The sequence below is a fragment of the Podarcis filfolensis genome, assembly GCF_964270895.1.
Source record: "Podarcis filfolensis genome assembly, chromosome: 14".
In the NCBI taxonomy this organism is placed as follows: Eukaryota; Metazoa; Chordata; class Lepidosauria; order Squamata; family Lacertidae; genus Podarcis; species Podarcis filfolensis.
The window spans coordinates 40,271,608-40,299,443 of record NC_139616.1 but is presented as its reverse complement, the minus strand read 5'-3'; the positions used below and the strand labels follow the sequence as shown (position 1 = coordinate 40,299,443).

The 27,836-nt window shown below is 44.9% G+C and overlaps 1 protein-coding gene across 5 annotated transcripts in view; it reads right to left on the bottom strand.

The window, feature by feature from the left end:
• Positions 1-942: 942 nt before the first annotated feature.
• The window catches only part of PRKAR1B (protein kinase cAMP-dependent type I regulatory subunit beta), a 109,663-nt gene continuing 82,769 nt past the window's right edge, over positions 943-27,836 (bottom strand). For all 5 annotated transcript variants that reach the window (XM_083585336.1, XM_083585337.1, XM_083585335.1 and 2 more), the window contains 2 exons: positions 6,321-6,402; positions 943-5,545 (listed from right to left, as the gene is read on the bottom strand). In XM_083585336.1, coding sequence (XP_083441462.1) covers positions 5,373-5,545; positions 6,321-6,402 — 255 coding nt within the window. In that variant the 3' untranslated portion in view covers positions 943-5,372. The remainder of the gene's footprint in view (positions 5,546-6,320; positions 6,403-27,836) is intronic.

Below are 27,836 nucleotides of genomic sequence, written 5' to 3'. Positions count from 1 at the left end.
ACCCAATTCACAGAAGACTCTAAATAGTCCTAGTGCAAATTAGGCTGCAAATTACCTAGCCATCCCTGCAAATGAAGCCCAGTGGCTCATACTGAACCTGTTTCTATTTCTGTGGATTTGTGCAGTAGCAGTGACTTCCCTTCTGGGTGTGTGTGTGTGGGAAGATCTAAACATTGTGTACAGGCAACTGAGCTAACTGTTCTCGATTTAACTCTTCCTGAACCTCTAGTTGCCTTTGTTCATGTGAGTGAGCATACATCTTGGTTGGTGCTGCAGCATACTCCAATTGACGAATGGGCACATGATGTTGCAACTGAAGCGAGACCCGTCACAACATGCCGTGTTGTAGAGTCCTCCTGTTCCAGTCACCACCGGCCATACTTTCTTGAAGGACCCTCTGTTCCACTTCTCATTCTCCTCCCCCATTTTCCTGCCCCACCCCTGCCACAGTCAGGCACCATCCCATGGCCACTGAGCATGCTCAGTCTTCATAGTCCTGATTTGGGTTCCCTCCTCTAAAGATCTGTTGTAGTTCTGCAGAACTGGTGTTCCCGCTAAGCCTGCCAATAACCTTGTGGGTTGACATCATCGCTTTGGCTATACAGTCGTACCTTGGATCCCGAATGCATTGCAAGTCGAACGTTTTGGCTCCCGAACGCCGCAAACCCGGAAGTGAGTGTTCTGGTTTGCAAACGTTCTTTAGAACCTGAATGTCCGACGTGGCTTCTGCGGCTTCCGATTGGCTGCAGGAGCTTCCTGCAGCCAATCAGAAACCACACTTTGGTTTCTGAATGTTTTGGAAGTCGAACGGACTTCTGGAATGGATTCTGTTTGACTTCCAAGGTACCACTGTATAAGCACTGGGACGAGTTCACTTCTGCTGTAGACTATTAGTATAAGCCACACAGGGTCTTTCCCTACTGAAAGAAGCTCACAAACCACTTCTAAGTTCCAAGAATTTTATTCATGACATCATTCCGTCCCATCATCCCAATTGGTAATCTTGAAAATGCAACATTGCTCGTTTTGCTTCCACTGAAATGCACTCCAGTGGTCCACGTTTCTGCTTTTCATTGGAACAGTTACAACAATAATTGCAATGTGGTTTTGGCCGAATGACAGGTTTCTTGCAAAGACTGGGTGCAATCCAGAAGAATTAGGGGTGCCCAGGTCCCATTTGAAATTAATAATACTTCATTAACTGTGCACAAAAGATGCTAGCCCCCACTTTACAGTAAAGCAATGGTGAGATCCTTTGTCAATTCTCACGGACAGAAAAACCCTACTCACATCTCTTAATTCTAGACAGCAGCACTGGTCAAAAGCACTTCAAAATGGGTTGACTATTCTCATCAATTTTAGACATAGAAGGAATTGCTTCTGCTGACTCATAAACATGGAGGATAACACTGCTAATAGCTTCTAGACACCATGTCTATGTTCTCTCACTACTGTTGCAGGCAGTGTACCATACTTTCATGTGTATAAGACTAGGTTTTTTTACTGTAAAATAATGATAAAAAACAGGGGTTGTCTTATACACGGATAGTGCATAGGGGGGACGTGTGATTGGTTGCAGCCCCCAAAATAGGGGTCGTCCTATACATGGGAGCATGTTATACATGGAAAAATATGGTACTTCTGCATATCAGTTTCTGGGAATTACAGGCAAGGAGGATACTGTGTGCTTATGTCTTGCTTGAGGGATGCCTGGGTAGACACTGGGAGAACAAGAATGCTGAGCAAGATGGGCCATTGGTCGGATCCAGCTTCTTAGGTTCATAATTACATGCCTACTAGGGAAAAAATCCTGCTTCTTGCTTCATAATAGACTGCCTTTACTTACAGGTAAAATCAGTGCATGCATGGATTATGCCTGCATCTCTTGGAGAAGGAATTCCCTCCATACGGGAGAAAAGCATGGAGCTTGCCATCAAAAAGTCCTTGCATTAAAAACTATAGTGTTTTTTTAAAAGGAAGACTTTTAAAGAATATTCTTTTTTGATAAATATTGCTTTTTATTAGCTTTTTGTAAATGCATTTGGATTTCAGTACTCAGTAGGTTAAAATCCTTCAATGCAATTGTTTTTTTATTTAAAAAAATAATAGTTTTTAGAAAAAGTTAATCAGCAGGAGCTTTTTTTGTCCATTAAAAGTGTGTTTTTTAAAACTCATTTTAACTACTTTATCAATTATTCACTGCAGCACTACTTATGCAACCTCTAGCTGGGTTCTAGGTTCTATGGGTCTACTTCAATGGGACTTGTGCATCTATTTTTTGTTGAATTGCACCCAGTCTTTTTCTACCTATAAACCTTTCCACTGTGAGTCTGATACTCTCCACGATGTGACAGCGATCAAATGTTTCCTGCATTACTACACCAGGCACATTTATTTATTTTTACCAATGCAGTCAATGAAATGCAATAAGCAAAACAGAAAGAACGATCAAACATTCACTCTTTTCTCTCTCTCTTTTTTAGAAAAGCACTTTTTTTTCTTTAAAAAAAAAATAATCCACACAGGACAGAATACCAAAACATTTCAGAAGGAGTCTTAGATAAGTATTACATATATTGTATTTTAAAAATCTTTTTTTAGATGGTGCCATTACATTATCTAACATGGCATCTGATTTTCCATATTTCTCAATGCATGCAAAAACAGTAACCAAGGTCATAAATACGAATAATAAACACAGTTTACAAAGATCAAACAAAGTGTGGAGGGGGAGGGAACCCACGAGACTGAAACTCTTCTTGCAGAGACAGGATCCCATCCTAACATTCATGGCACAGGACATAGTCCAGCTGGAATCTGCCTCAAACAAGCCTCACAATGAAAGGGCGCCATAGGTCTCAAAGGTAGCCCCCATTCATTCCAAACAGCCTTGCAGAATCCTGCAGAACTGTGTCTGCAGCCTATGAACAGAGTGAAATATTGTATGGCAACGTAATTAGAGTGTTAAATCTAGTGAGTTCAAAAGGGTGGACAACCTTACAAACTACAGTCTAAAACCAGTTCACATTTTACGAATATCACTGAAATGAATTATTGTCAGAACGCAGCGGATTCCCTGCTTCCGTAAATGTCCATCTAAACATTTATGCAAACGGTGACTAAACTCGGATTCAGGGTGCAAGTAAGCAATCCTCACAGCAAAGAGATCTGACCTTTGCCAAGGTTTGCGAATTTAGGGAGTGCGGGAAATATAAACCGATTGCTTCAAAACTTCACGTTCTGAAAAGCTATGGATTTGGATTCTTTTTTTCTTTGGCGTTTTCTTCACCTCTCGAGTCCATGCAGATGGACCACCTGCCAAGTAGTAACTTGTCGCCGTGTGTGGATGTCTTAAGAACTACTTTGTAAGCCAGTCCTCTGCTTTGCCTTGCCAAGGGGGTGAGATGAATCTTGCCACTCTTTTGGCACCTGGTCAGAAGTCCCGGGGAAACAGCAGGGGGAGCGGCAAAATTCTTTTCCACTCTGAGCAGGGCAGACACCTTGCATTATTAATTATTACCATTAGCCCCAGCAAGGCTAATAAATGCTTGGGCAGGGCAGGGCCAGCGAGAGCTAAATTAAGAAAACATTGCAAGGGAATACAGCTAAACACCACTGCCACAACCACCCAATCACTTCTCCAATCAAAACCAAAGCTTTGCAGTTTGTTTGCTTTTAAGGTGGAAAATATGATCAGGGATCACAGGTGCTAATCAGGAGTCACACAAACCCAGTATATTTTTGCCCCCTCAAAATCGCTCCACATTCGACTCTATGGGCTGTGTTGGCCATCTCTGCCTTAAAGACTTAAATTCATTCTCCGCCTATTCCACTATCAGTTGCCACGCGCCACGTTCCTTCACGTAAAGAACTTGCCATTGCTTGATGCTTCCTCCACGGTGAAGGAGCAGCAATGAATCAGCGCTGGAGAGCATGCATCAAATGCACAAGGCCCCGGGTTCAATTCAGCATCTTCAGTTAAGAGGGTCTCGAGCAGCAGGGTTGAGGGAAAGAGATCTGTTGGAGACCTACTGTATTTTTCGCTCTATAAGATGCACCAGACCATAAGACGCACCTAGTTTTTGGAGGAGGAAAACAAGAAAAAAAAATCTGAATCTCAGAAGCCAGAACAGCAAGAGGGATTGCTGCGCAGTGAAAGCAGCGATCCCTCTTCCTGTTCTGGCTTCTGTGATAGCTGCGCAGCCTGCATTCACTCCATAAGACGCGCACACACTTCCCCTTACTTTTTAGGAGGGAAAAAGTGAGTCTTATAGAGCAAAAAATACGGTACCTTTCAGTCAGAGGAGGCTATAAGGTATGTAGCTGGGTAGAACTACAGTAACTCAGTGTAAGGCAACTCCCTCCTCAATAACATGCTGGATTCAGAAGAGGAAACAGCGTAACAGATATAATTGCCCCCCAAAGGTATTTCAGTTCTGGCAGTGTCAGTGTCCCATTGCCATGCCCAAGTCACCTGCTACGTGACTGTGCCAAAAGCAGCCTCCCTCACCACTGGTGCCAAATTCCTGAGCCGTGTGGAGCTACGGTATCCTTAACGCAGGAAGGAGCTTTGATGTGGAGCAGCAAAGCTGAGGTCCCACCCACTTCTTACACCATGTTGCTATTTTGAGCCACCGATCTCAGGGCAGAGTTTTCCCTTCCAAAAAGGAAGGGAAAACAAACCTTATCGCACTGATGAGCACACTCAGGGTAGGATGGGAGACCCATTTTGGTGTTAGTCTGTTTTGAATATCCTTCAACTAACTCTGTAGCTTAAGCCTGGTGATTTCAATGAGCTTATGTGCCTGTTGCTCCTTGTTGGACTATGGCTCCATTCGCTAATCAACTCTCACAAATGTTAAAAGGGGATTTTGTAAATTTTTTTTGGGGGGGGGGAGGGTCTTAGGAAACATCTAATCCACCTAAGAAGAATTCTGAAGATGAATATTCAAGTTAAGTAGTTGCGGGTTTAGGTGTTTTGTTTTACAGTTTGACGAAACATAGATACGACCAGCTGTTCAGCACACTTAGGTAAAATAAATGCTGAAATGTGTGGTTTTCAGTGTTTAAAATTGCATTCCGAGAGGCGTCATGACCAGGGCAACCAGGAATGTAATTCAGGATGTGAAAAAACAAATTTAAAAAATCCTACAAATAGTTCACGAAAGCCACTTTCATCGAGCTCTCTACTGCCTTTTTTCTAACATAATAACAAAGATGATGATTGGATATCTAGTGCCCCTGACATGATCGTTTAAAAAATATACATAAAATACACACGTCTCTTGTTTTCTTCAAAAAGCTATGGAACGGCATGGGTCGAAATTTAAGTGCACAAGTTTTTAACATAAAAGGCAGCCAGCAGGAATGACTTAAACAGTGAGGGAAATGAAACTGTTGTATCTCTGGATGTTCCTCTTGAGGATTTCTGAGCAAGGGCCAAGGACTCGTTCGAAGCGAGGGCGATCCAGCTTGACACACTTCAGGGGCCCACGAGCCACCACAGTGGCGGCCCGGGGCCTGTTGAGCAAGAGGGCTATCTCTCCTGGAAGAGGGGGGGGGGGGAAATACCATCATCACATTTCTGAAGATTTTGCATGTTACCTGTTGCTTTGATCACAGCCTCTGTTCTCTTCTCTGTGGGATTGTCTCACATTGTGTGTGTGTGTGTGTTTAAGTCTGCAAATGATACCCAGTTAATTATTTTTCAATCATGTTTCCTTTACATTGAAATGAACGCAAGTTACGTGAAAAGTTAATGTAAGTTATGTATAGCAGACTGCTGGGTGAATTAACGTATTTGGCAGAAACCGGTCTGCAGCAGAATGGAAACAGAACTGCTTGTGGCTAATACAGGTTGGAATGGAAGCCATATTCCTCTTTACCTCCACTGTTGGAGGCAGTATGCTTGTGAAGACACATCGCTGAGAATGACAAGTGGGCAGAGGGCTGTTGCACACAGTCCCTGCTTGTGGGCCTATGAAAAGCCTCTGGTTGGCGGCTGTGAGAACAGGATGCTGGACTAGATGGGCCACTGGCCTGATCCAGCAGCGATCTTTGTATATATTATTACATTCCAAGTCATTTGGATTGTACTGTGGGCCATCTTGAGTAATTTTCAGATGGCTACTTTAGCCAATTGGCCACTAGAATCTGTCACGCCGCCTCAGCGACAGCCTCATGTGGAAGCACAAAGGGAGATTCACATCCTGCACAACGGAACAGGGCCACTCCCACATAGCCACTCCAAGGACATAATAAACCTACACTTGCTTGTCTTCCTGACTGTTTCCCAAACTGAAATAAAACTGGGAATTTACCAAAATAATCTGATGGTCCAAGCCGTCCGACCTCCACATACTCTTCGTTGTCAGACCTGCGCTGGAGAACGGAAGCTGTGCCCTGAAAAACAGAGACAGAAAGGTTTGCTTTGCTTGAATGCACAAGTTTGGGAGAGGGACAGTAGCCCATCATGATTTACGTGTAGAAAGTTACAGATAGGTAGCTGTGTTGGTCTGCCATAGTCAAAACAAAAAAATATTTTTTTCTTTCCAGTAGCACCTTAAAGACCAACTAAGTTAGTTCTTGGTATGAGCTTTCGTGTGCATGCACACTGGTATCTGAAGAAGTGTGCATGCACACGAAAGCTCATACCAAGAACTAACTTAGTTGGTCTTTAAGGTGCTACTGGAAAGAAAAAAAATATTTTTTTGTTTTGACTACGTGTAGAAAGTCCAGGATTAATCACTGGCCCCTCCAGTTGAAAGCAGTCCAAACTCCTTTCACCTCGGTCACCTCGTTCCAAAGGCTGTTGTGAGTCAAGTACCTCCAAAATCTTCCTGAACAGAGTTTGGAAAAGGAGTAGCTTAGGCTGCCTTTCTGTAGACAGGGTTGCTCAGATAATTACCCCTTCACATTTCAGACTTCTCTGAATTTCGCAGTTCAGTTCTTGATTTTTTTTTAAAGTATCAAAGTGCATTTTAAGATGAGCATTTAAGGATAAAACACACTTAGAAATGCATATGTTTCAGAACACCTTGCTCAGCATTGCAAAGAAGTCTGATCACTTGGGCAAAGTTTGGTTTGCAGTTTTGAAATATGTCTGTGAAGAGAGAGGCAGTCATCTCACTCCCCCGCATCTCAATAGCTCAAGCTATTGCAGCCCAAAGTTATCTGTCTTAGCACTGTGCTTTGTGCTCGCTTTGGGACAAGTCATGCTCTGAGTACCTATGCTGTTCCTTATTACTATTGTGGTTGTTTACTGCTACTGTTTTCCATTTCATGCTCTTTCTTGCATAATAAAAAATTAGTGGGAGGGGGCGGAGAATTGCATACCTGAGAGTTGTATGATTATTTTGTGATAAAACACCCACTTAAATGATTGTGTGTCGCTAAATGCAGATTTGATTCAAAAATGGAGACAGAATGGAGGTTTTTCTTTTTAAAAAGGTTTGATTGTAAATTTTCCCTCTAGCAATTCAACAACCAGTAATTAATACGGTAAATGGAAGAAATATAATAAAAAGGGGGTTGTACCAAGAAAAAAACACACTTATAAAATAAAATATTAAATCGATGTAAGTTATAAGGTGGAATGTCATCATTTATCATTCCAGAACTGAATAGATATTGCCCATCTTTCTATAAATTTATTGCCTTATTATACACTGACTGCATTCCTCTTGTATGTCAACTTCAGCATTAGCAAAACTTGCCAGGTTTTCCTCAGGACAGAATGGAACCGACATGTGGAATCAACACAAAATGCATCTGTCCCTACACACTAGTCACAAGAAACCTATGGCGGTTTTTTGTTTGCTTAAATTTTCATTTGGCTTTTTTTTTTAAAAAAAAAAGATGGAGCAGGGAAGGAACCTCTGAAGTCTTGCCTTCGCCCAGAGGAGTCTCGTTGTCTGATGAGTCTCGTGTTTGGAAGATTGTGGCGGCCAAGTGAAAGGGCTAGAGGGCATCATGCAGGTCTGCACATTTTGGAAGACGTGCCGAACTACTGCCCGATTAATACCTGCTGCTCTCAGTGGCCGAGTAGGAATAATCTCCCAGAGATTCTGGCCATTATGCAGGAGAGCCTTAATCACTCAGGTGCTGCCTTGCATTCTGCCAAATCTTTTTCTATGTCTGCGTACACACCATACAAGTGAAGCACATTCTCCTCTCCCCACTTCACGAATCCTGGGAATCCTCCTTAACGGAACGACAATTCACAGCACCCTTAAAAAAACACACACTACAGTTCCCAAGACTCCTTGGGTGGGAGGTGCAGCTATAGTATCTTCCACTCATTCATTCAGCCACCACAGCCACTGCTTTGAATGAGCAAGGTCTCAGCTGAAAACCCAGAAGGGTTGTTGCCAGTCAGAGTGGAGAATACTAGGCTTAGATGGACCAAGTGGCCCGAACTGGCACAAGTTTTCACATGTTGCTATGAAAAAATAAAATTCCCTTATTGTGGCCAAATGCTCATTACTCAGCCAAATAATTTTGTCTGTGCTATCTGGAAAGGAAAGCTCCTTCATGTCTCAATTTCTAAGATTTATTGCAGAGGAAAGGAGGGAGGGAGGCAGGCAGGGAGAGATTTGCACTCCTGCATTCTGTAAGGAAAAAGAGAATAAACCACCCTGTCTGGTCTCAAACCTGATGCTTGCAGTGTGTCCCCACAGCCCCTCGCTCTCCCTCCACATATCAGAGCCCAATAGCGGAGAGTTTTCTGGAGCAATCTCTTCTGCCACCCAGTTGCTGTCTGCCTTCTGAATCCAAGGAATACTGCGACTCTAATCTGCTGCAGGAGGGCAGAGATGGCCAGCCTCCACAATATTAAAAAAAGAAGATGTAGAAGGAGCAAAATATCTCAGTTTGGCAGCAGAGAGCAATGCCTATTCCAGACACATTCCACCCCCCCATTCTTGTTTTTTCAACAGTCACATTTTCTGCCTCTGCCCAGCAAGAATGGGCCTATTGCAGACCAAAGAAAGCTTCTGATACCCAGACAACAGGAAGCAGATGTGAGATCAGATTATATCATTTCACCTCTTGCTGCAAAGCCCTGCGCTCCACAAATGCTTCCTGGAGCACTGCTAGGGGCGACCCTCCTGGAAATATGGTCTTTTCCAGGGCGCAAAGGACAGGATGCTCATAATTAATCACCAACAGCCATGCCATTTTACACTTGGGATAAACCCTGTAGGATCTTCCATCTCAATGAATCCTCGTTATTCCGTCCGCTAAGGATGTGAAGACCAGTTGTAGAAACACTGATAACATAACCCACTAACGGTAAGCCGTTGTCACTCGGTGATGCACAAATATTGATGTTTCCAGACCCATGCTGCTTCCCCCAAACTTCTTCTGACTACCCTAAATGGTTCACAGCCCTTTGATAAGGATGAATATGGACATAGAAAGGAAAACAGGGTCCTATGGGTTCTACCAGGGTTGTCAGTCCTTCAACGGTTGTTTCTAAATCAGTGGGGGCCATTTATTTCATGAAAGATTCACTCGATGCACATCAGGGCACCTTAATGCTATTCAATCAACTCTAATATATTACATAGATTTCTAATGAAACCATGGAAACAACAGGCTATTCGTTTATAGTGAACAATGGCTCCTGGGGAGATACAAATAAACACTGATTTATTCTTAATGGGCACTGCTCAGGCATTTTTCTGCCTAACAAGACCACAATTGTTATTTCCTTTCTTCCTTTTCTATTTTTACACACTTGAAATTTAACAACCTCACAGATAAATGTGTGCCCGTAACTTGCAGCCCCACAGACTTTGAATTTGCCTTCACAGACTGGCCAACTACGCTTATCCTAACAAATAAAGCTTCTAGACCAGGGGTTCAGGCTGAGACTACTGTTGTTGCTTAATCTCAGCCTCAGCTGCAACAAAACATGTCTCTCCCATTTTGGTCTCTACAGCCACAGCAGGTGCTATAACTCTCTAATGGTTTGATTTCATCCCCCAAGGTGCACTCCTATATTTTCTTCCAAGACAGACGGATGTCAACAACACCAATGATGCTTTCAGTCTACAAACCGTACGTACTTGATTTTGCCCCTCCACCCCAACACATTTGCCTTCTGCTTCCCATTGGGGTGGAATTGCATGACAATGCAATAATGTGATTTACACAATGAATTCATAAATACATATTTTCACCAGAGCAGAGACCAAGATGAATAGCATAGTCATGGGCAGAAGATGAACTGCAGCAGAATGGAAACAACGCTGCCTGTGATGGATACAGGGCAGAACGAAAACTGATGCCTTCTTTGCATATGGATCTCACAGACCTCTGGACGGTAATTTTACAGTATTGGAATTGAAAACACTGGTCACGTGCACAAGGGCTCGTGGCCTCCCTGCGTTGCTCACTTGAGACTTACTGCGTCAGTCGTAAAGTTTTGCAGCTTTATCTCTGGGTCCTATGAGCTCCCAACACTTCGCGTCTCGCCTTCAGGTTTGAGAAGGGCGTTTGACCTCGTGAGCAGAGGCTGGCCCTCCAGGCATATAAATGTTTGGGGACTGGAATGATAAATCTTTGGTGATCTCAGGAATTTTGAAAAAGCACTGGAGGGTCTCTCTCTTCCCAGTAACTGATATCATTGAGCCTTTTCTCCTCCCCTCCAAGTAAATATGAGCATCACATTGCAAAAACAACAGGAGTCACTGACCTAAAAACAGGCTGCCTTTGCCACCCATCCAGTATCCTTGCTTCCCCTCCCTTTCTGCCTCATGCACCTGTCTGCCTCCCCCTGCCCCCTGCCAACCACCCCAAACACTCCTTTATGGCAAACCATCTCAGTTTGCAGCAAAGCGCAGTTATTTCCTAATGGCTTTCAGATGCCCCGGTGACTTGCTGCGCAAAAATTTACAGCTTATTTATGGCGTCATAATTTAGGACATTAAAAATGAATTAAAATTAACAGCCCATGAACTTGCATCCCTTCTGAAGTTATGAGGGTTCTCCCCCCCCCTCCTACGAAACAAAACCCACCAAATCACTGAATGATGCTTCATTTTGAAATGATGGAACATGCACCACATGCTGGGAAGACCTGGCTGCAAAGCCTGATTCATAGGAGTTAGAAGCTGAGACTTGACTGCAGATGGAAAGGTGCTGAGAAACCCATTTCCTTTGCTTTTTCTGGTTGCACATTTTGGCCCAAGTCCTGATAAAAAGGCTTGCCATCTTGTATCTAGGTGGGCATCCAGCATAACCAGGGAGTGTCCAGTTAAGACATTTCTGGTCTGCAGCTCAGGACACAATTCAGGCTTACAAGGTGCTGCACAGTCACTAAGTCCTGCTTGCCACAAAACCGCCTGATCATGATGATAGTCTTCTGAGGTGCTTCTCTGCTTTCCAGTATGAGGGGGAATGACCCCAGGACTGTCATTGTTCCTCCCTCTGTTCCAGACGTGGTTGCCTAACCTCAAAAAGGATATTGCAGAGTTGGAAATGTTTCAGCAAAGGGCAACAAAAGTTAGCAAGGGGGCGGAGAGACTCCCTATGAGGAAAGGTTGCAGCAATGGGACTTTTTAGTTTGAGGAAAGAGGTGGCACGATGGAAGTTTGTAAAAGTACGCAAAAGTTTTTCTCCCTCTCGCCTAACATTAGGACAGGCATAGGCAAACTCGGCCCTCCAGATGTTTTGGGACTACAATTCCCATCACCCTTGACCACTGGTCCTTGTTAGCTAGGGATGATGGGAGTTGTAGTCCCAAAACATCTGGAGGGCCGAGTTTGCCTGTGCCTGCATTAGAATTTATGGACATTCAACAGAGCTGAATGCTGGAAGATTCAGGACAGACACAAGCAGGTACTTTCCCACACAGTGAGAGCCAGTGTGGTGTAGTGGTTAAGAGCGGTAGTCTCGTAATCTGGGGAACCGGGTTCGCGTCTCCGCTCCTCCACATGCAGCTGCTGGGTGACCTTGGGTCAGTCACACTTCTCTGAAGTCTCTCAGCCCCACTCACCTCACAGAGTGTTTGTTGTGGGGGAGGAAGGGAAAGGAAAATGTTGGCTGCTTTGAGACTCCTGAAGGGGAGTGAAAGGCGGGATATCAAATCCACACAGTGCATAGTTAAAACCATGGCACTCAGTCTCACAGGAGGCAGTGATGCCCATCAACTTGGATGGTTTTAGAAGAAGATTGGATTCATGGAGGAGAAGGCTGTCCACTATCTCCACTTTCTGGGGCACCATACTTCTGAATACCAGTTGCTGGGGAGAGTGCTGTTGAACTATTATCCTGCTTGTAGGTTCCCCACACAGGCGTCTGGCTGGCCACTGTGAATACAGGATGCTGTTCTCAGTGACCCATGGGCCTGATCCATTAGGCTCATCTTATGTCCTTCTGTTCAGAGGTGTGTTCTAGGTCCACCAGTGGAACACCTGCTTTCTGGCCTTATTGCCCTTAGAACCCTGTAGGGGGTCAGAAATGGTGGTGCTTTCTTGATGTTGCATCGGGGACGTCGTTGGCCTTGGGCCTCTACCTCTGTCCATCCTCTGTCTCCTATCCTACAGAAGGAGGTCTACAGCATCCAACAAGCTCCAGCTGCCCTTCCGGAGTGCACCCATAATTTGCAATTTATTTTCATCCCTGTGGTATTTCATTTACATATTTGATTTAATACCTGTGTGGTTGGGTTTTTTAAAGTTTTAAAAAGTTTAAGAGGGGGAAAAACAACCCAGTTATTATATAAAGTAAGAGAGAGAAACTGAGACAGCATATGATAGCCAATAATGTGTCTAATTCTGGGCATCACCATTTAAAAAGGATCTTGGCAAGCTGAAATGTGTGCAGAGGAAGGAGACCAAGATGATCAAGGGTCTGGAAACCAAGCCTGATGAGGAAGGGTTGAAGGAGTAGGGGGTGTTTAGCCTGGAAAAGAGGAGACCAAGGGGAGATATGATAATCCATCTTCAAATATCTAAAGGGCTATCACATGGAAGGTGGAGCAAGCTAGTTTTCTCCTGCTCCGGAGGGTAGAACCCAAACCAATGGATTCAGGTTACAAGAAACGAGATTCGGACTAAACATTAGGAAGAACTTTCTGACAGCAAGAGCTGTTTGACAGTGGGACAGACTCCCTCGGAAGGTGGTGGAGTCTCTTTCCTTGGAGGTTTTTAAGCAGAAGTTGGATGGCCATCTGCCATCCATGATCTAGTTGAGGTCCCTGCATTGTCGAGGGTTGGACTAGATGGCACTCAGGGTCCCTTCCAACTCTACAATGCTAGGATTCTATAAGTTTTAAATTACGGTTTCAATAATAAATCAGAAGCATGAATTATATCAATTGATGAGTGTGCACTGTTTTTCCAATAAATGTTATCTGGTTTTGAGCAAAGCCATTGCATGCTTCTTCTCTTAGGCGGAGACAACTGTTGCACATTCCTACTACTACTTATTTTCCCATTGAGGCAAACTGGAGTTTTTTCTTTTAAGGAACTGCTCATTTAATGAAATGCTATAAACTACTGCCACTCCTTTGAGTGCTGCTGGGAAGCTCCCTACAGCTGTCGCTAACATGGCCCACCTGCCCAGTCTGAACGAACCAGGTTATAACAGCTCCAGCTACTTTCTCCATTACAGCACCACTGCTGAATTTTGGCTTAGCAAAGAAACTACTGAACATTTTACTAGTGTAAAATGTGAAATAGTATACCAAAAAGAAAAAGGGGAAACTCACACAAAACAAACTCAGCTACTACTTAGCATGAGCCAAACGAAAACACAATCCAAGTCACGGCGAAGTCAATGGAAACTCTTCTTGGCTCCTGCTGCTGTAGTTGGACAAAACCCCGCGAGTGCAAAATACATTTACGGCACAGAAGTATTTTTTTTTTCATCCTCTTTGGTCATGTGTTTGATAATTTACCAGAAATTGACTGACTGACACTGTGGCTCATGGTCATTATTAGTTTGAATTAAGGTGGTTATTGAAGCCGCAACTGCTGGAATTACAAGTTTGGAAACGCAGACAGACTAATAACTCCAGCAGATGGACTGAGATTCAACCCAACCTCAAGGTGATGTTTTTAAAACCCCAAAAAACAGTTTTAAGACAGAGCAGCTGTTTTTAATTTAAACCCTACACCGGCGTAATTTCAAGCAATTTCAGTTCAATTTCACCAGCCTTTCCTTGCATGCCTACTCGGGCTTCTTGTCTGTTATAATGATTACCCCCTTTTGAATCAGGGTTGCCTGGACAGGCCTCACATTTGCATTTCAAAAGCAAACACTCTCTTGGAGTGATGTCCACCAACTGACTCGCTCTTTTCTTGGTCCGTGAAGATTAATTCGACATTAATGTGATGAAACAGGCATTTCTCAATCTGTGGAGACACCAGCTTCCAAGCAACAGGAAGAACTGGTGACTTCTTAACAAAATTATTTCGTGCCAAACAGCCACATGCTGCTTTGTGAATGATGGGCTACTGGAAGAGGAGTGCCAAGGATCTCCAAAGCCTGTCGGTGCCCTGGGGGAAACTTACAGAAAGGACAGAAAAACATATCTAACAGGGCTGAACCTGAAAGACTGAACCCATGTCATAAGCAGCATTGTGGTGGCAAGTGTTGGAATTTTTAGAACACAATGGTATTTTACAGCACCGGTCCTAAAAGATCTACACTGGCTACATTTCCGAGCACAATTCAAAGCGTTGGTGCTGACATTTAAAGCCCTAAACAGCCTTGGCCCTGTATACTTGAAGGAGCGTCTCCACCTCCGTTGCCCAGCCTGGACACTGAGGTCCAGCTCTGAGGGCCTTCTGGAGGTTCCCTCCCTGCGAGAAGTAAGGTTACAGGGAACCAGGCAGAGGGCCTTCTCGGTAGTGGCGCCTGCCCTGTGGAACACCCTCCCTTCAGATGTCAAACAGATAAACAACTATTTGACTTTTTGAAGACACCTGAAAGCAGCCCTGTTCAGGGAAGTTTTAAATGTTTGATCTTTTATTGTGTTTTTAATATTTTGTTGGGAGCTGCCCAGAGTGGCTGGGGTGACCCAGCCAGATGGGCGGGGTATAAATAATACATTATTGTTGTTGTTGTTGTTGTTGTTGGCTTATGTTTTACTGTGTTTTTAATATTTTGTTGGGAGCTGCCCAGAGTGGCTGGGGTGACCCAGTTGGATGGGCAGCATATAAATAATAATAATTATTGTTGTTGTTGTTGTTGTTATTAACTTCTATCTAGGGGTCTTCTATCTAGGGGTCATTGCTTGGTCCTTAAAAGATTTGCACATGTCAATGCATATATATGGATGTAAATGTAGGTCTTTAGACAAATTGAGATGGTTGGGTGCATGGAGCTTCCTTGCCGCTCTGCTTTGTGGTATCTGCAGCAGCCCTGTGTTTTTGTTTTTTTGGGGGGGGGGTTAAGGTGCTTAAAATGGGCTCAGTAGTAAAACACCTGCTTTGCATGCAGAAGGTCCCAGATTCCACCACCGGCATTTCCAGGGTAAGGGAGGAAGTAGGCAAACACGTTGCCTCCCTTCCCTCTACCTGCAGGAACCTCTTCACATAATGCATGCTAATCACTGAATCCAGCTTTTCTTGGCACAAACATTTGATTGTAATTAAAACACACACGGATGCTGTGTCCACCACCGGTCAAGGTATACACCCTCTTTTGCAATGACTCAGGCATTCTTAAAAAAGCGCTCCCCAGGTCTAATTTGGAAAGAATAGAGAAAAGATCAAGGAAGAGGAATTTCCTGGTGATTAATGGGCAGGCGGGTGGAGCCATGTCTGGGCTTTAACCCTGCCCTTTCATGGGTTCCTCGGAAATGCCTCCTGGGCTTAGTTGTTTTTACTGCACGCTACTCGTGAGTGATTGTCCTTCTGAGAAGGATCCCTCTGTCTCCCCCTTTCTCCCCTGCCTTGTGGCTATTTCTGTGTGTGCCCGAAAAGATCAAGCTGACCTCCTTCTCCTCCTGCTTCTGCTTCTTTCTAGGTGTATATCAGGGCAGGGAGCCCTTTTTCACTTGAGGGCCACACTGCTGTGTGGGCAATCTTCCAGGGGCCACGTGCCAGTGATGGGAAGGGCCAGGGAAGAAAGTGGGCGTGGCCAGAGGCAAAAGTGGGCGGATTAGCAAATGCAGATTTCACCTTTGTACAGTGGGCTGGCTTGTACCACATTCAGCCCCCCCCCCTCTCTCTCTCACTGGGCACTGTAATGTCCAGGAAAGCAAGAGGCATTACAGTGGTAGCTTGGGTTAAGAACTTAATTTATTCCGGAGGTCCGTTCTTAACCTGAAACTGTTCTTAACCTGAGGTACCACTTTAGCTAATGGGGCCTTCTGCCGCCGCCATGCAATTTCTGTTCTCATCCTGATACAAAGTTCTTAACCCAAGGTACTATTTCTGGGTTAGCGGAGTCTGTAACCTGAAGCGTCTGTAACCCGAGGTACCACTGTATCTCAGTTCAAGAACACATTCCAGCCAGGCAAAAACACTTGGATTGGGAAGCAGGTCAAGTGAGGGGTGTGGTTTTGAGGGCCAGAGAGAGAGAGGCTTGGTGCTTAGACCCAAGGTTACTCACCCCTACTCTAAACCATAGTGGTTATCATCATCATCATCATCATCATCACCATATTGCTCAGAAATGTACCGGGAGCCAATGTAGGTCCTTTGGGACCAGTGTTATATGGTCCCAGCAGCTGCTCCCAGTCACCAATTTGGCAGCCGCTTTCTAGATTAGTTGTAGTTTCTGAGTCACCTTCAAAGGTAGCCCCACATAGAGAGCATTGCAGTAGTCCAAGCGGGAGATAACCAGGGCACGTACTACCCTGGCGAGACAGTGTGCACAGGCAGGCAGGGTCTCAGTCGGCATACCAGGTGGAGCTGGTAGACAGCTGCCCTGGACACAGAATTGACCTGCGCCTCCATGGACAGCTGTGAGTCCAAAATGACTCCCAGACTGTGCACCTGGTCCTTTAGGTACACAGTTACCCTATTCAGGATTATTATTATTTTAAAACCAACCCATTGCTCTTGTAAACTACTCACCATCAACATACAGAGCATGTCACCAGTTGCCATAGGGTTGTATCCAACTAAGTTCTACTCAGAGTAGACTTATTAGAATTAATGGATCTAAGTTAGTTAGGCCCATCTATTTCAAGCTATCAGGAAACATCCCAGTCCTGAGGGTGAAAAAGTGATCCCAATGAACTTTGTGCTTAATAAAAAATATCAAGCGCTTGCTATTCGGAGGAAAAAGCCAACTTTTAATATTTTCTTTCTCATTACAACACACACACAAACACACCCAGAAAGCAACAAGTGTGTCTTTAATTCTCTCAACCACACTTATTAATCTACAGATCAAATCAATTCAGTCTTGCAGCCCTACTTGCAATGCTGCCATGGCGAGACAATGAGAGAACCCCAAGCGAGAGGGAGATCCACAACTACGAAAGAGGGGATCTGTCACCCTATTTAAGTGCATCAACTCTGAAAGTAGCATTCAGGTGTCAACCCAGAAAGAATCACCTGAAGGACACTTTGCCCGTGAAAAAAAATAACCACCAGTGTCTGTGGGAAAACAGCAGAATTAACATGCACCCTGACACCAGATCTTTCTGTGCCAAGCAGTGTGGCGCAGGGCCAAGCAGGCTCTGTTTTCCTCCTTCAGACATGCCAGCGGACAAAGCCATAAAAGTTGCAAAAGGGGGAGAAGAGACTGGGGTGGGGGGGGAGAAATGTTGCATTTTAAAGATTCCTCCACTCGACAAAGCTCGCCATTCTCTTTTGCTTTCTCTCCGAAGCCAGGAAATGTCCACTGAGTCAACATATAAAGCAGCTCGATAATGCCTTATTCATCAGCTCTTCATATTTGGAATTGACCTTAGCAGCTACCATGTTCAGAGCAGAGACGTTGCAGAATTGCCGCCTCCTACCAAGTCAGCAGGATTGAATGCAAATAAAGGAAAGAAGGAAGAGGAGATAAGATTTTAAAGAGAGAGAGAGAGAGAGATGGGGAGTTGGGTGGGTAGGATTTGGAAGGTGGAGGCAGCGCAGAGCAGCCCTGGCTTCAGTAACCCATCCCCAAATGCCTTTCTGGAGAAAATTGTTTTAAGCCAATAATATTGTATTATGGTCGGGTTACTCCCACCACCACCTGCTACCCTGTGAAAATATTCGGCAGACAGCAATGCATGCAGACTGAGCAGAGGGGGTGGAGCAGGAACCATAGACAGGCATCATAACGAAAGCCTTTCTAAGGATGTTAAGGTTGGTGGCTGGGGCAGCAGCTACAGTAGGTTAAGGCAGCGGTGCCTGAGCAAGAATGAAAAGGAGACATTTCTGAATATGTTGTCCTTCGGGGAAGAGTCATAGCTCAGTGCCAGAGCATCTGCCTTGCATGCAGAAGGTCCCAGGTGCCATAACCTGGGACCTCCCAGTAGGAGCGCCTCCTTTCTGAAACTCAGGATACACAATGTTGAGCTGGACACACCAGCAAGGGCAGAGGAGAAAATTGATTCCGATCACATTTCAAGGCAAAGTTGGCCCTTTCCGAAACAATATGCAAGCCAAAGGCAGCCCACCTTTTAAAATACATGCATCTCTGGATTTTCCTGTGCAGTTCTACAGCCAAGGGATGTGTACAGTGGTACCTCGAGTTACATACGCTTCAGGTTACATACGCTTCAGGTTACACACTCCGCTAATAAAGAAATAGTGCTTCAGGTTAAGAACTTTGCTTCAGGATGAGAACAGAAATCGTGCTCCGGCAGCGTGGCAGCAGCAGGAGGTCCCATTGGCTAAAGTGGTGCTTCAGGTTAAGAACAGTTTCAGGTTCAAAACGGACCTCCGGAACGAATTAAGTACGTAACCAGAGGTACCACTGTATGTAGGTCTGCCATCAGAAACTGCTTTGCTGGCAAGTTAAAGCCCTCCATGACATTTATTTTTTTACAGAAGCACTGTTATCCCATCTTTCAGTCCAGATACCCTTAGTATGGCCTGCACCAACACCCTTCAGTATTAAAACTAATCAGACAAAGAAAAACACACCGCCAACTTTGCAAACAACAATAGCAGAGCACAACTAAAATCTGAGAATACAAAATTTGCAGGAAAGGTACTGAGCTTCATTTGCCCCAGCCCAAATGGTTGGTGAGGAAAGCCACGTCTTTGCTGTTCAGTGAAAGGCAAGCCGCTGGGGAGGGCATTCCATAACCTAGACAGAGTAACTGAGAAAACCCTTTATCTGGTCTCCACCCAGCACCCTTCAGACAGCAGCAGGGGCATACAGCAAAATTTCCCTTGATGAGCCAAGGATTCACAAGGAAAGAATGAATGAGCAACTGACCACAAGATGGGAAGTGGTCTTAAAACTGAGTCAGGTCATTGGTCCATCTGTTGTCTACACTGACTGGCAGTGGCTTCTCCAGGGTTTCAGGCAGGGAATCTTTCTCAGCTCCTATCTGGAGATGCCAGAGATTGTGCCCAGGACCCCAAGGCATATGCTCTCAGCTACTAGTTGGTCCTGGGAAAACTGACCTCTGTCCTGTTGCCATTTCTCTGCCCTGCTCCATTCCATTGGCTGCCACTGGCAAGGTCAGGGTTACTGTCCATGGGTAAGGATTACTATACGGAGAGTAGGGAGAATTCAACAAAGGTTTGCTATTGCCTGCAGAAACACCATGTTAATTAATGTCCAGATCTCCATGAAGCTCCTTTTTACTGGAAACATGGCTGAAAAGTCCTCCATAAAGGAAAGCTTGGTTTAATCCATCCCAATAGCCAGGGCGTTACTCCACTTAACATCATTTTCAAGAAGCCGTTTGCGTGATACCTTGCATAGGGATGTTGCAGGATTCCACCAAAAACAGAAATGGGAGCGGAAATGTTCGCTTGTCGATCGCATGCCCTGAACAGAAATCAATCTAGTGAATGCAGTTTGCATTTGCCCTTGTTGTAGCTTTCAGTCCACAAACTGACTACATTTCTTCCCCTCCTGCACCCATTTGCATTGTATTTCCTTTGCAGTGAAATAAATGGGGTGGGGAAATGTAATGAAAATGTGATTTACATACTCTATATCAGTGCTTTTTTCCTGGGGGGGTACGCATACCCCTAAACATTTTGTGAATCTTTGTACTTTTGCCCATTTACTGTATTTATTTTCCTTTATTTCAACCATAAAATTGTGATTTTCTTGAGTCAAAATGAGAGTAACCCTAAACATTTGTTTTAGGGGGAAAAGCACTGTTCTATATAATTAACTATGTAAATCATGCAAGTTACATTATTTTGCCACAGCAGACAATGAGACAGTTTTTGGTGGATGATGAAACTGCAGCGGAATGAAAACAGTGCCTTCTTACATCCTTAACTTGAAGCAAGGATTCTGACCATTGCCTTTGGGCAGTCTCTAAAAGACGAGATGGATCAATACCATTGGTAACATGAGGTTTCTCTCTCTGTCTGTCTGTCTGTCTGTCTGTCTGTCTGAACCTTTGACTACATAGGGATATCTCAAATGCATTTTTGAATATTTAATCAACATGTATACTGGCAATATTCAAGAGAGCATCCCAGCCTCCATTAGCATTCTCAAATCTCAAGAGAGTTGTTTACCATAGTAAGGAAGCTGTGCTAAGGAGAAAAACGCATTGATCACACACACACACACACATACACACACCCAAATTAAGGGGCTGTGATTGACAGCAATGGTCAGCTTGATTGACAGCAATGGTCAGCTTTTGTGGGCGCTCCTGCCTGAATGCTTGCAACATCTGTAGATGTTCCTGCTTCATGAGTGAACAGGGAACAGAAGCCCACGTATGCCACAACGACGTTTAATTTGCCTTTCAGTGACACCAGCTAACTGGGTTCAGTCCAGAAAGAGGAGCAAGCAGGATGTCCTAGCTGCACCATCCATAAAAGGGGAAGCGCCAAGAAAACTTGACGTTCTCAAAACTTTCTGAAGCCCAAGTGATCTGTAAGATGTGGCACTTGTCGGAAGTGAATGCACACTAGATTTACACACCCGGATACATCACCTTTCCCCTTCTAGATATCAAAGGAGCCTGTGGTGGGAACTGTTAGCTCCCAGCATAGTTAAGAACGTATTGGCATTTCCAGCGTAAACCTCAATTTTAAGGGGTTTATGAATCACATGTTTTAGATTACATCTGGATGAGGCTGAACTGCTTGGAGGAAGCTGTCATCCCAGATGTGAATTTAAAAGCCAGCCTTACTGATTTGTTTTGCTACATGTTGAGCATGCAAAAGAGAAGCTTTGGGTACTTAAAAAGAAGCTTGAGGTTAACATTCTTCGGGGCGTTTGTGGATTCTTTTTATGTTGCAAGGCTGGGAAAGGTAGCCCAAGAAGGGATCAGTCACCCAGGTTTTGCAGACCACCGAACCATATATGATGTGGAGGAGAATGTTTTCATGTGTTCATGAACTCATCTGAAATATACTCAGAGTCGAGAGTGGATTTCATGCTCTTTATTCAGCTCATAGTGGGAGGAGGAATGGAAGTTCCCCCAAAGTATCTGCTTTATATACATTATTTACACAATGGGCTGCACGTGATTGGCTAATTCCGGAATTCTCCTATAAGCCAATCAGGTTGTGGATTCACTTCCATCTGGAGCTGGATTGGGTGGCTCCTGCAGACCAATCATACTGCTGCATTGTTCTAGGACCAATCAGACTGCTGCATTCTGAATCCTATTGTTCTAGGACCAATCAGACTGCTGCATTTTGGATCCTATTCAACTCAGTACATAACATCATCAAATCCCATCCCTTCGGTTCCATCATCTTTATCCTTTTTGCCCCCTTTACCTATTGCTAAAACTTTTTTCCATGTTCCAGTCACCTCTCACCTTGACTTGCACATGGTTTCTGCCCCCTGCTCCAAAGGGGCAGTACAGCCCATGTATGCTTCTGAAATCCTTTTAATCTATATTCACTTTAGTCTCTTTTATTCCAGACCAGGGTTTCCCAAACTTGGGTCTCCAGCTGTTTTTGGACTACAACTCCCATCATTCCTAGCTAGCAGGACCAGTGGTCAGAGATGATGTTTTATGTTTTACTATATTTTATATATGCTGTAAGCCGCCCAGAGTGGTTGGGGAAACCCAGCCAGATGGGTGGGGTGTAACAACAACAACAACAACAACAACAACAACAACAACAACAACAACAACAACAACAACAACTGACAAACACAATTCCAACCATGAGCTGTATCCAACAAAGTTATACTCAGAGCAGACCCACTGAAATCATTAAGCCTAATTAATAGGCATGAATTAATAGGCATGCCTGATGCCTGCAGACCTTCCAAGTGTCCCTATTTTCCAGGGACAGTCCCGGATTTGCAGAAGCCATCCCAGTTTCTGATTTGATCCCAGAATGTCCCACTTTTCCTGTGGATGCCCCTATTTCCATTGGAGAAACGTTGGAGGGTATGCGCTTATTCATTTCTATGGGTCCATTCGTGAGTAGGGCGTGCTGGACACAAGGGCAGAGCTCCTCTAGGGCCTAATGAACTCAAAGAGACCTGCTCCCAGGTGAGTGGAGTTGGCACTGCCGCCTTAGTTTGTTTGTATTGAACAAAAGGATGACTGCACGGATCACTGGGAACTAGGGGAGGGGGGAAAGGAAGCTGAGAGGAGATCGCTGCCACAGCCGACTCAAAACATGGGTGACTGTGGAGGATTTGCAGCACAGCCTTTGTAGCTCCTTCTGGACAGCCTTCCCAGTCCTTGTTACTAATTAATCAGGCTGTGTTTCTGCAAGAGATTACCAGGCCTGATAGCAAAGTGTGCCTAAGGTGGGCCTTTGGCTCCATTCATCCCGACAGAAGACATTTACCCAGAAGTTCTCACGCCTGGCCTGGCTGTGTTTGTGTGTGTTCTCACCAAAGGGGTCCCTCTCAGGTTAAGATGGCAAGCAGTTGAGAGCGCACATCATTCCTTCGTTCCTTCCAGCGTTGGCCACACAAATCAGCAGTAGCGGATCAGCTTGCATTATCATTCTAAGCAGAGGTTTTTAACTGAGCAGGCTTTAGGGCAACATGAAGCACCCAGGCCAAGAGGCAAGCAAAACCAACATGCAACAGCAACGAACAAACAAAATCTGAGGCATTCTGGAGCTGAACACCTTCATCTGCCCCAGCTGCAACAAAACATATCTCTCCCTTGTCAGTCTCTACAGCAGGCGCTGTAACCTTCTAATGGCTTGACTTCATCCCCAAAGGTAGACTCCTTCATTGTCTCCCAAGACAAATGGATACCATGATCCTCACTCAAGCCTGGATTTGGTAAATCACTAAAATAATGCGCATGTTACTGTGATTTATGAAGCAGAGTATTGTTATTTTTTCTTTATGTGGCAAAATGCTTTGGCTTCTGCCTCCATCAGCTGCTCTGATAAAAATGATGTTGTTTCCAAGATGGCAGTGAAAGAGTTGTGGGGGTGGGATGCTCAGAAGGTCTTCATCTGACGAAGCTAAGAGATGCTGGTCCTATGTGCCAGGTTGAGGCCATGTGGTGTTTGTGTGTCCAGCATGTACACCCAGGAATAATAATAATAATAATAATAATAATAATAATAATAATAATAGGAATTTTAGTTACATTTCTTATTTTTCTGTTGGGTACTTTATTTTTATTAGATTTATTTTCTCTTAAGCCACCTTCAGCCATGGGGCAGAAAGAGAAACAAATAAATCTGCACTTAAAAATCTGCACCTGTTCTCATTTAAGGATTAGATATATTAATCACTGCAATCAATTAGAAAGTTAAATGGCGCAATTACTCAGCACTTCAGAGCTCCAGAGGTTTTACCCCTGGCCTGCAATTTAAGTAGAGGGAAATGATTGCCAGCATCCACAACTCACCAAAATCAATGTCAGATTTCCTATCTGTTGCGAATGTTGTGATGGCGAGCATGGAAAACCTTTGATGGCTTTGCTCAGCCTTCTCCAACTTGGTGACCTCCAATGGCATTGCACTACAATTCCCATTAGCTGCAGGCAGCAAGGTCAGTGGTCAGGGGCGATGGAAGCTGGACTCCAATATATATAGGGGGCACCAGGTTGGGATTAGACTGGATTAACTGAATTGGATTAGTTTAATGTCGCAGAGGGGCATAGCAGGCAGAAAGCACTCAGGCTGCCATTGGCTGAGATGCTCTAAGGGTCTTTGGCTCCTTTAACTCAGTGGAAAACTGGGTCTCTATAAATTACATGAACTAATCTGGCATCGTCCCCTTGCTTCCTTTTTAATTGCAGCCTCCTCCATCTCCCTAACGTTGCTTGAATGGTTTCCCATCAACAAGATGGCACTTAGCCCAACTGCTAATCCAGCATGAAGTTCTCAACATGCAACCGATATCAGGGGGTTGGGGAGGGGAGGGAGGGGCAGCTCTCTCAGCATACCGAGAGGAGTTCCATGACATAACTCCGGACCATATATGGTGCTTGCTGACGAGAACTAGAGCCAAAGGATCTGATACGGGGGAAGCGTGGGAGCTGAAGAAGCCAGGATGGGCTGCCACAGCTGTGGACTACGGCATTCTCGGGCAGCTGAATCAGTCCAGCTCCCTCCTTGATGCTCTGCTACTAAAGCTAGCCTTGGGAGAGGCTCAGGTTGGAGTTCCTGAGAACAACTCCCACTCTGAAGAACCGTCTGCAGATAACATCCCACGAGGCCAGCTTGACACCTTAGCCTTCAAAAATACAAAAGAGCAGGAAGCTGGGAACATAAGAACCAACTCCACAATAAAATATTTGCAGTGGCTGGGCCCCCGCAGAATTGATGAGCATTCCCATTCAAATGGTATGTGTGCACTGCGTCATGTGATTGGTTATGAAGGGCTGGGCTTACCTGGGCCCACACAATATTTTATTCAAGTTGACACCCCTGGCTGGGAGACCTTGTGATGTGTGGCTACTTGCTCAGAGTTCAGTGGGTTTAATTTCTCCAGCACTCCCTTCCTTGTGCTGTCATCCCCTCCTTCCAGTCAATTCTTGATTGACCTAGAACACGGATGGGGAAGCTTTCGCCCTCCAGATGTTGTTCCAGTCAGCATGTCCAATTGTCAGGGTCAAAGGGAGGTGTAGTTCTGCAACATCTGGTGGGCCACAGGTTCCCGGTTCCTATCTAAGGCCTCACACCATATATTTAGAGCACCGATACCACTTTAAACAGTCATGGCTTCCCCCAAAGGATTCTGGGAGCTGTTGCTTGTGCTGAGAGTTGTTAGGAAAGCCCATGTTCCCTTCACAGAACTACAATTCCCAGAGTTCCCTGGGAAGATGGATTGGCTGCTAAAGCACTCTGGAAAATGTAGCTCTGGGAGGGGAATAGGGGGCCTCAAACCACCTGTGGTAACAAACCACAGCTCCCAGAATCCCTTTTTTTTGGGGGGGGGAAGCCATGACAGTTTGAAAGCACTGATACCACTATAAGGTATGGTGTGAATGCGGCCTTAGAATGTCCCACCTGCAATTCCATCAAATATGCTCAATACAGTGGTACCTCTAGATGCGAACGGGATCCGTGGCGCTGTGGGTTAAACCACAGAGCCTAGGACTTGCTGATCAGAAGGTCGGCGGTTCGAATACCTGTGACGGGGTGAGCTCCCATTGCTTGGTCCCTGCTCCTGCCAACCTAGCAGTTCAAAAGCATGTCAAAGTGCAAGTAGATAAATAGGTACCACTCCGGCGGGAAGGTAAATGGCTCTGATTCACCAGAAGCGGATTAGTCATGCTGGCCACATGACCCGGAAGCTGTATGCAGGCTCCCTCGCCCAATAAAGCGAGATGAGCACCGCAACCCCAGAGTCGGCCACGACTGGACCTAATGGTCAGGGGTCCCTTTACCTTCTTATAGGACTCAATCTGAATAATGTTTAAATCAATAGCCTTGCTTAGTATGCTTTTGGTTTTCTTTCCTTGGGGTGGGTGGGGGGAATTAAATGTAATGATGATCCAAATAAACGGGCAGGTTTGTACAGGGAGAGGAAGTCCACTTATGTGGCCAAATGTGAAGGGGTTTGCACAGGAACATTATTAGGACTGAGGACTGGACGAGTTCCTTGCCCCCAGGGACCCTAATAGCATCTAGAAGAAAGGCGCTGCTTTGCTTCCTGACGGCTCAGGTTGCGACCCATTTGCCCCGCAGAGCTTACTGGAAGCCAGGAAGAAGGGCTCCTACCTGCTTAACTCTGCCACTTTGTCTGCAAATTAGCCTTCCCCAACCCAAGTGCCTGGCCATTGGCAGCACTGGCTAGGACTGATAATTTGCCAACATTTGGAGAGCATTGGACTGCATTTCTGTGATGACGGCACTGGTTCTGATACATGCAGAAGATTCCATTTTTAACCTGTGACGTCTGCCAAGGCTGAGGGCAACCCCTTCCCTTTCTCGATGCCATGGGATTCCCCCAGGTGGAGGGAAGAAGACATGAAGATGCTTCACTCTGAGCCAGACTCTTTTGTCCAATCAAACTCACAACTGCCTACTCTGACCGCTTCAGGATATCAAGCAGAAATATGTCCCAGTTGTGCTTATCAATAGCCTTTTCAACAGTTCATGCTGGGGACTAGAACTGTGACCGTCTGCATGAAAAGCAGGGGACCACTTCTGCTTCCATTTCCTAAGGACTGGGGAGGAAAATCACCTGTGTGATAGCCGCTACACCAGACCTGCATAACTAAAGCAACATGTGTTGGGTCCATGAACAACAGCTCTTCAGACAGCTGTTTCTCTGCAGGGAGGATGGAGATTGCTTTATGGTAGGGTGGACACATCGGCTGTTTGAATCTGTCCCACCTCACTGCCCCACCCACTGTTCACTAACATTATATATGGGGTTGCTTTATAGCCGAACTGGAAAACTAGCAAGACCCAGCTAAATATATAGCCTGACTCTTGAAAACAAATACCTTAAAAGCACACATATCAATGAAATCAGAAAGGCAAAAATCTCCTGAGTGTTGTGTACACACACACACACACAGTGGTGATAGTTTATGATATGGCTGCAAATTTGTTTTTTGTTTTTTTCGGGACTGTGCATCTGTTACGAGGTTCACTTGCCAAAATATAATTCTTTATGGCAACAAGCGTTGCACGGCGCTTAAGGTTCTGCACCTCAGTGCCAGGAATCTCAAATGGGATAATTCCATGACCTTGAAAATCCAGCAGATGCATTCCACATCTGCCCAGGCTGGGAAAGCCTGATGTTGTTGTGTGAAAAAGCAGGGTGGGAAACAAGATCTCAAAAATGTCTGAAGGAAGACAAGGGAGGGGGAGGGGAGAACTGACAGGAGGTTTTTAAAATACCCCCCCCAGCCTTTGTTCACTAGTTTTCACAGATCAAACTGCAAACCTGTTACACACTGGGAACATAGGAAACTTCCGTATACTAAGGTCAGATGATTTGTTTACATAGCCCAATATGCAGCAAGTGTCCAATAGAGATGCACACGACAACCTGTATATTTTGTTCAGTGTCAGTTTTGAATGCATTCAGTCTGAAATCTGTTCCATCCCATTTAAATCATGCATTTAAATTGGGTGCACAGTCCTCTAAAATGAACATTCTGAATGCATTCCCCTACAAATATGTTTTATTTCTGTGCGTTTTCTCCTAAAATACACGTTTTTGTATGCCTTTTCACTTTGAAAACACATGTTTCCGCGCGTTGAACCAAACTGCACCTGATCCTTTTAACTGGCGATGCTGAGGACAGGTGCTTCAGGATGAGAGCAGAGAGAGAGAATGGCAGAAAGGCACTTGTAGGGCACATAGGTGACTTCGATCACACA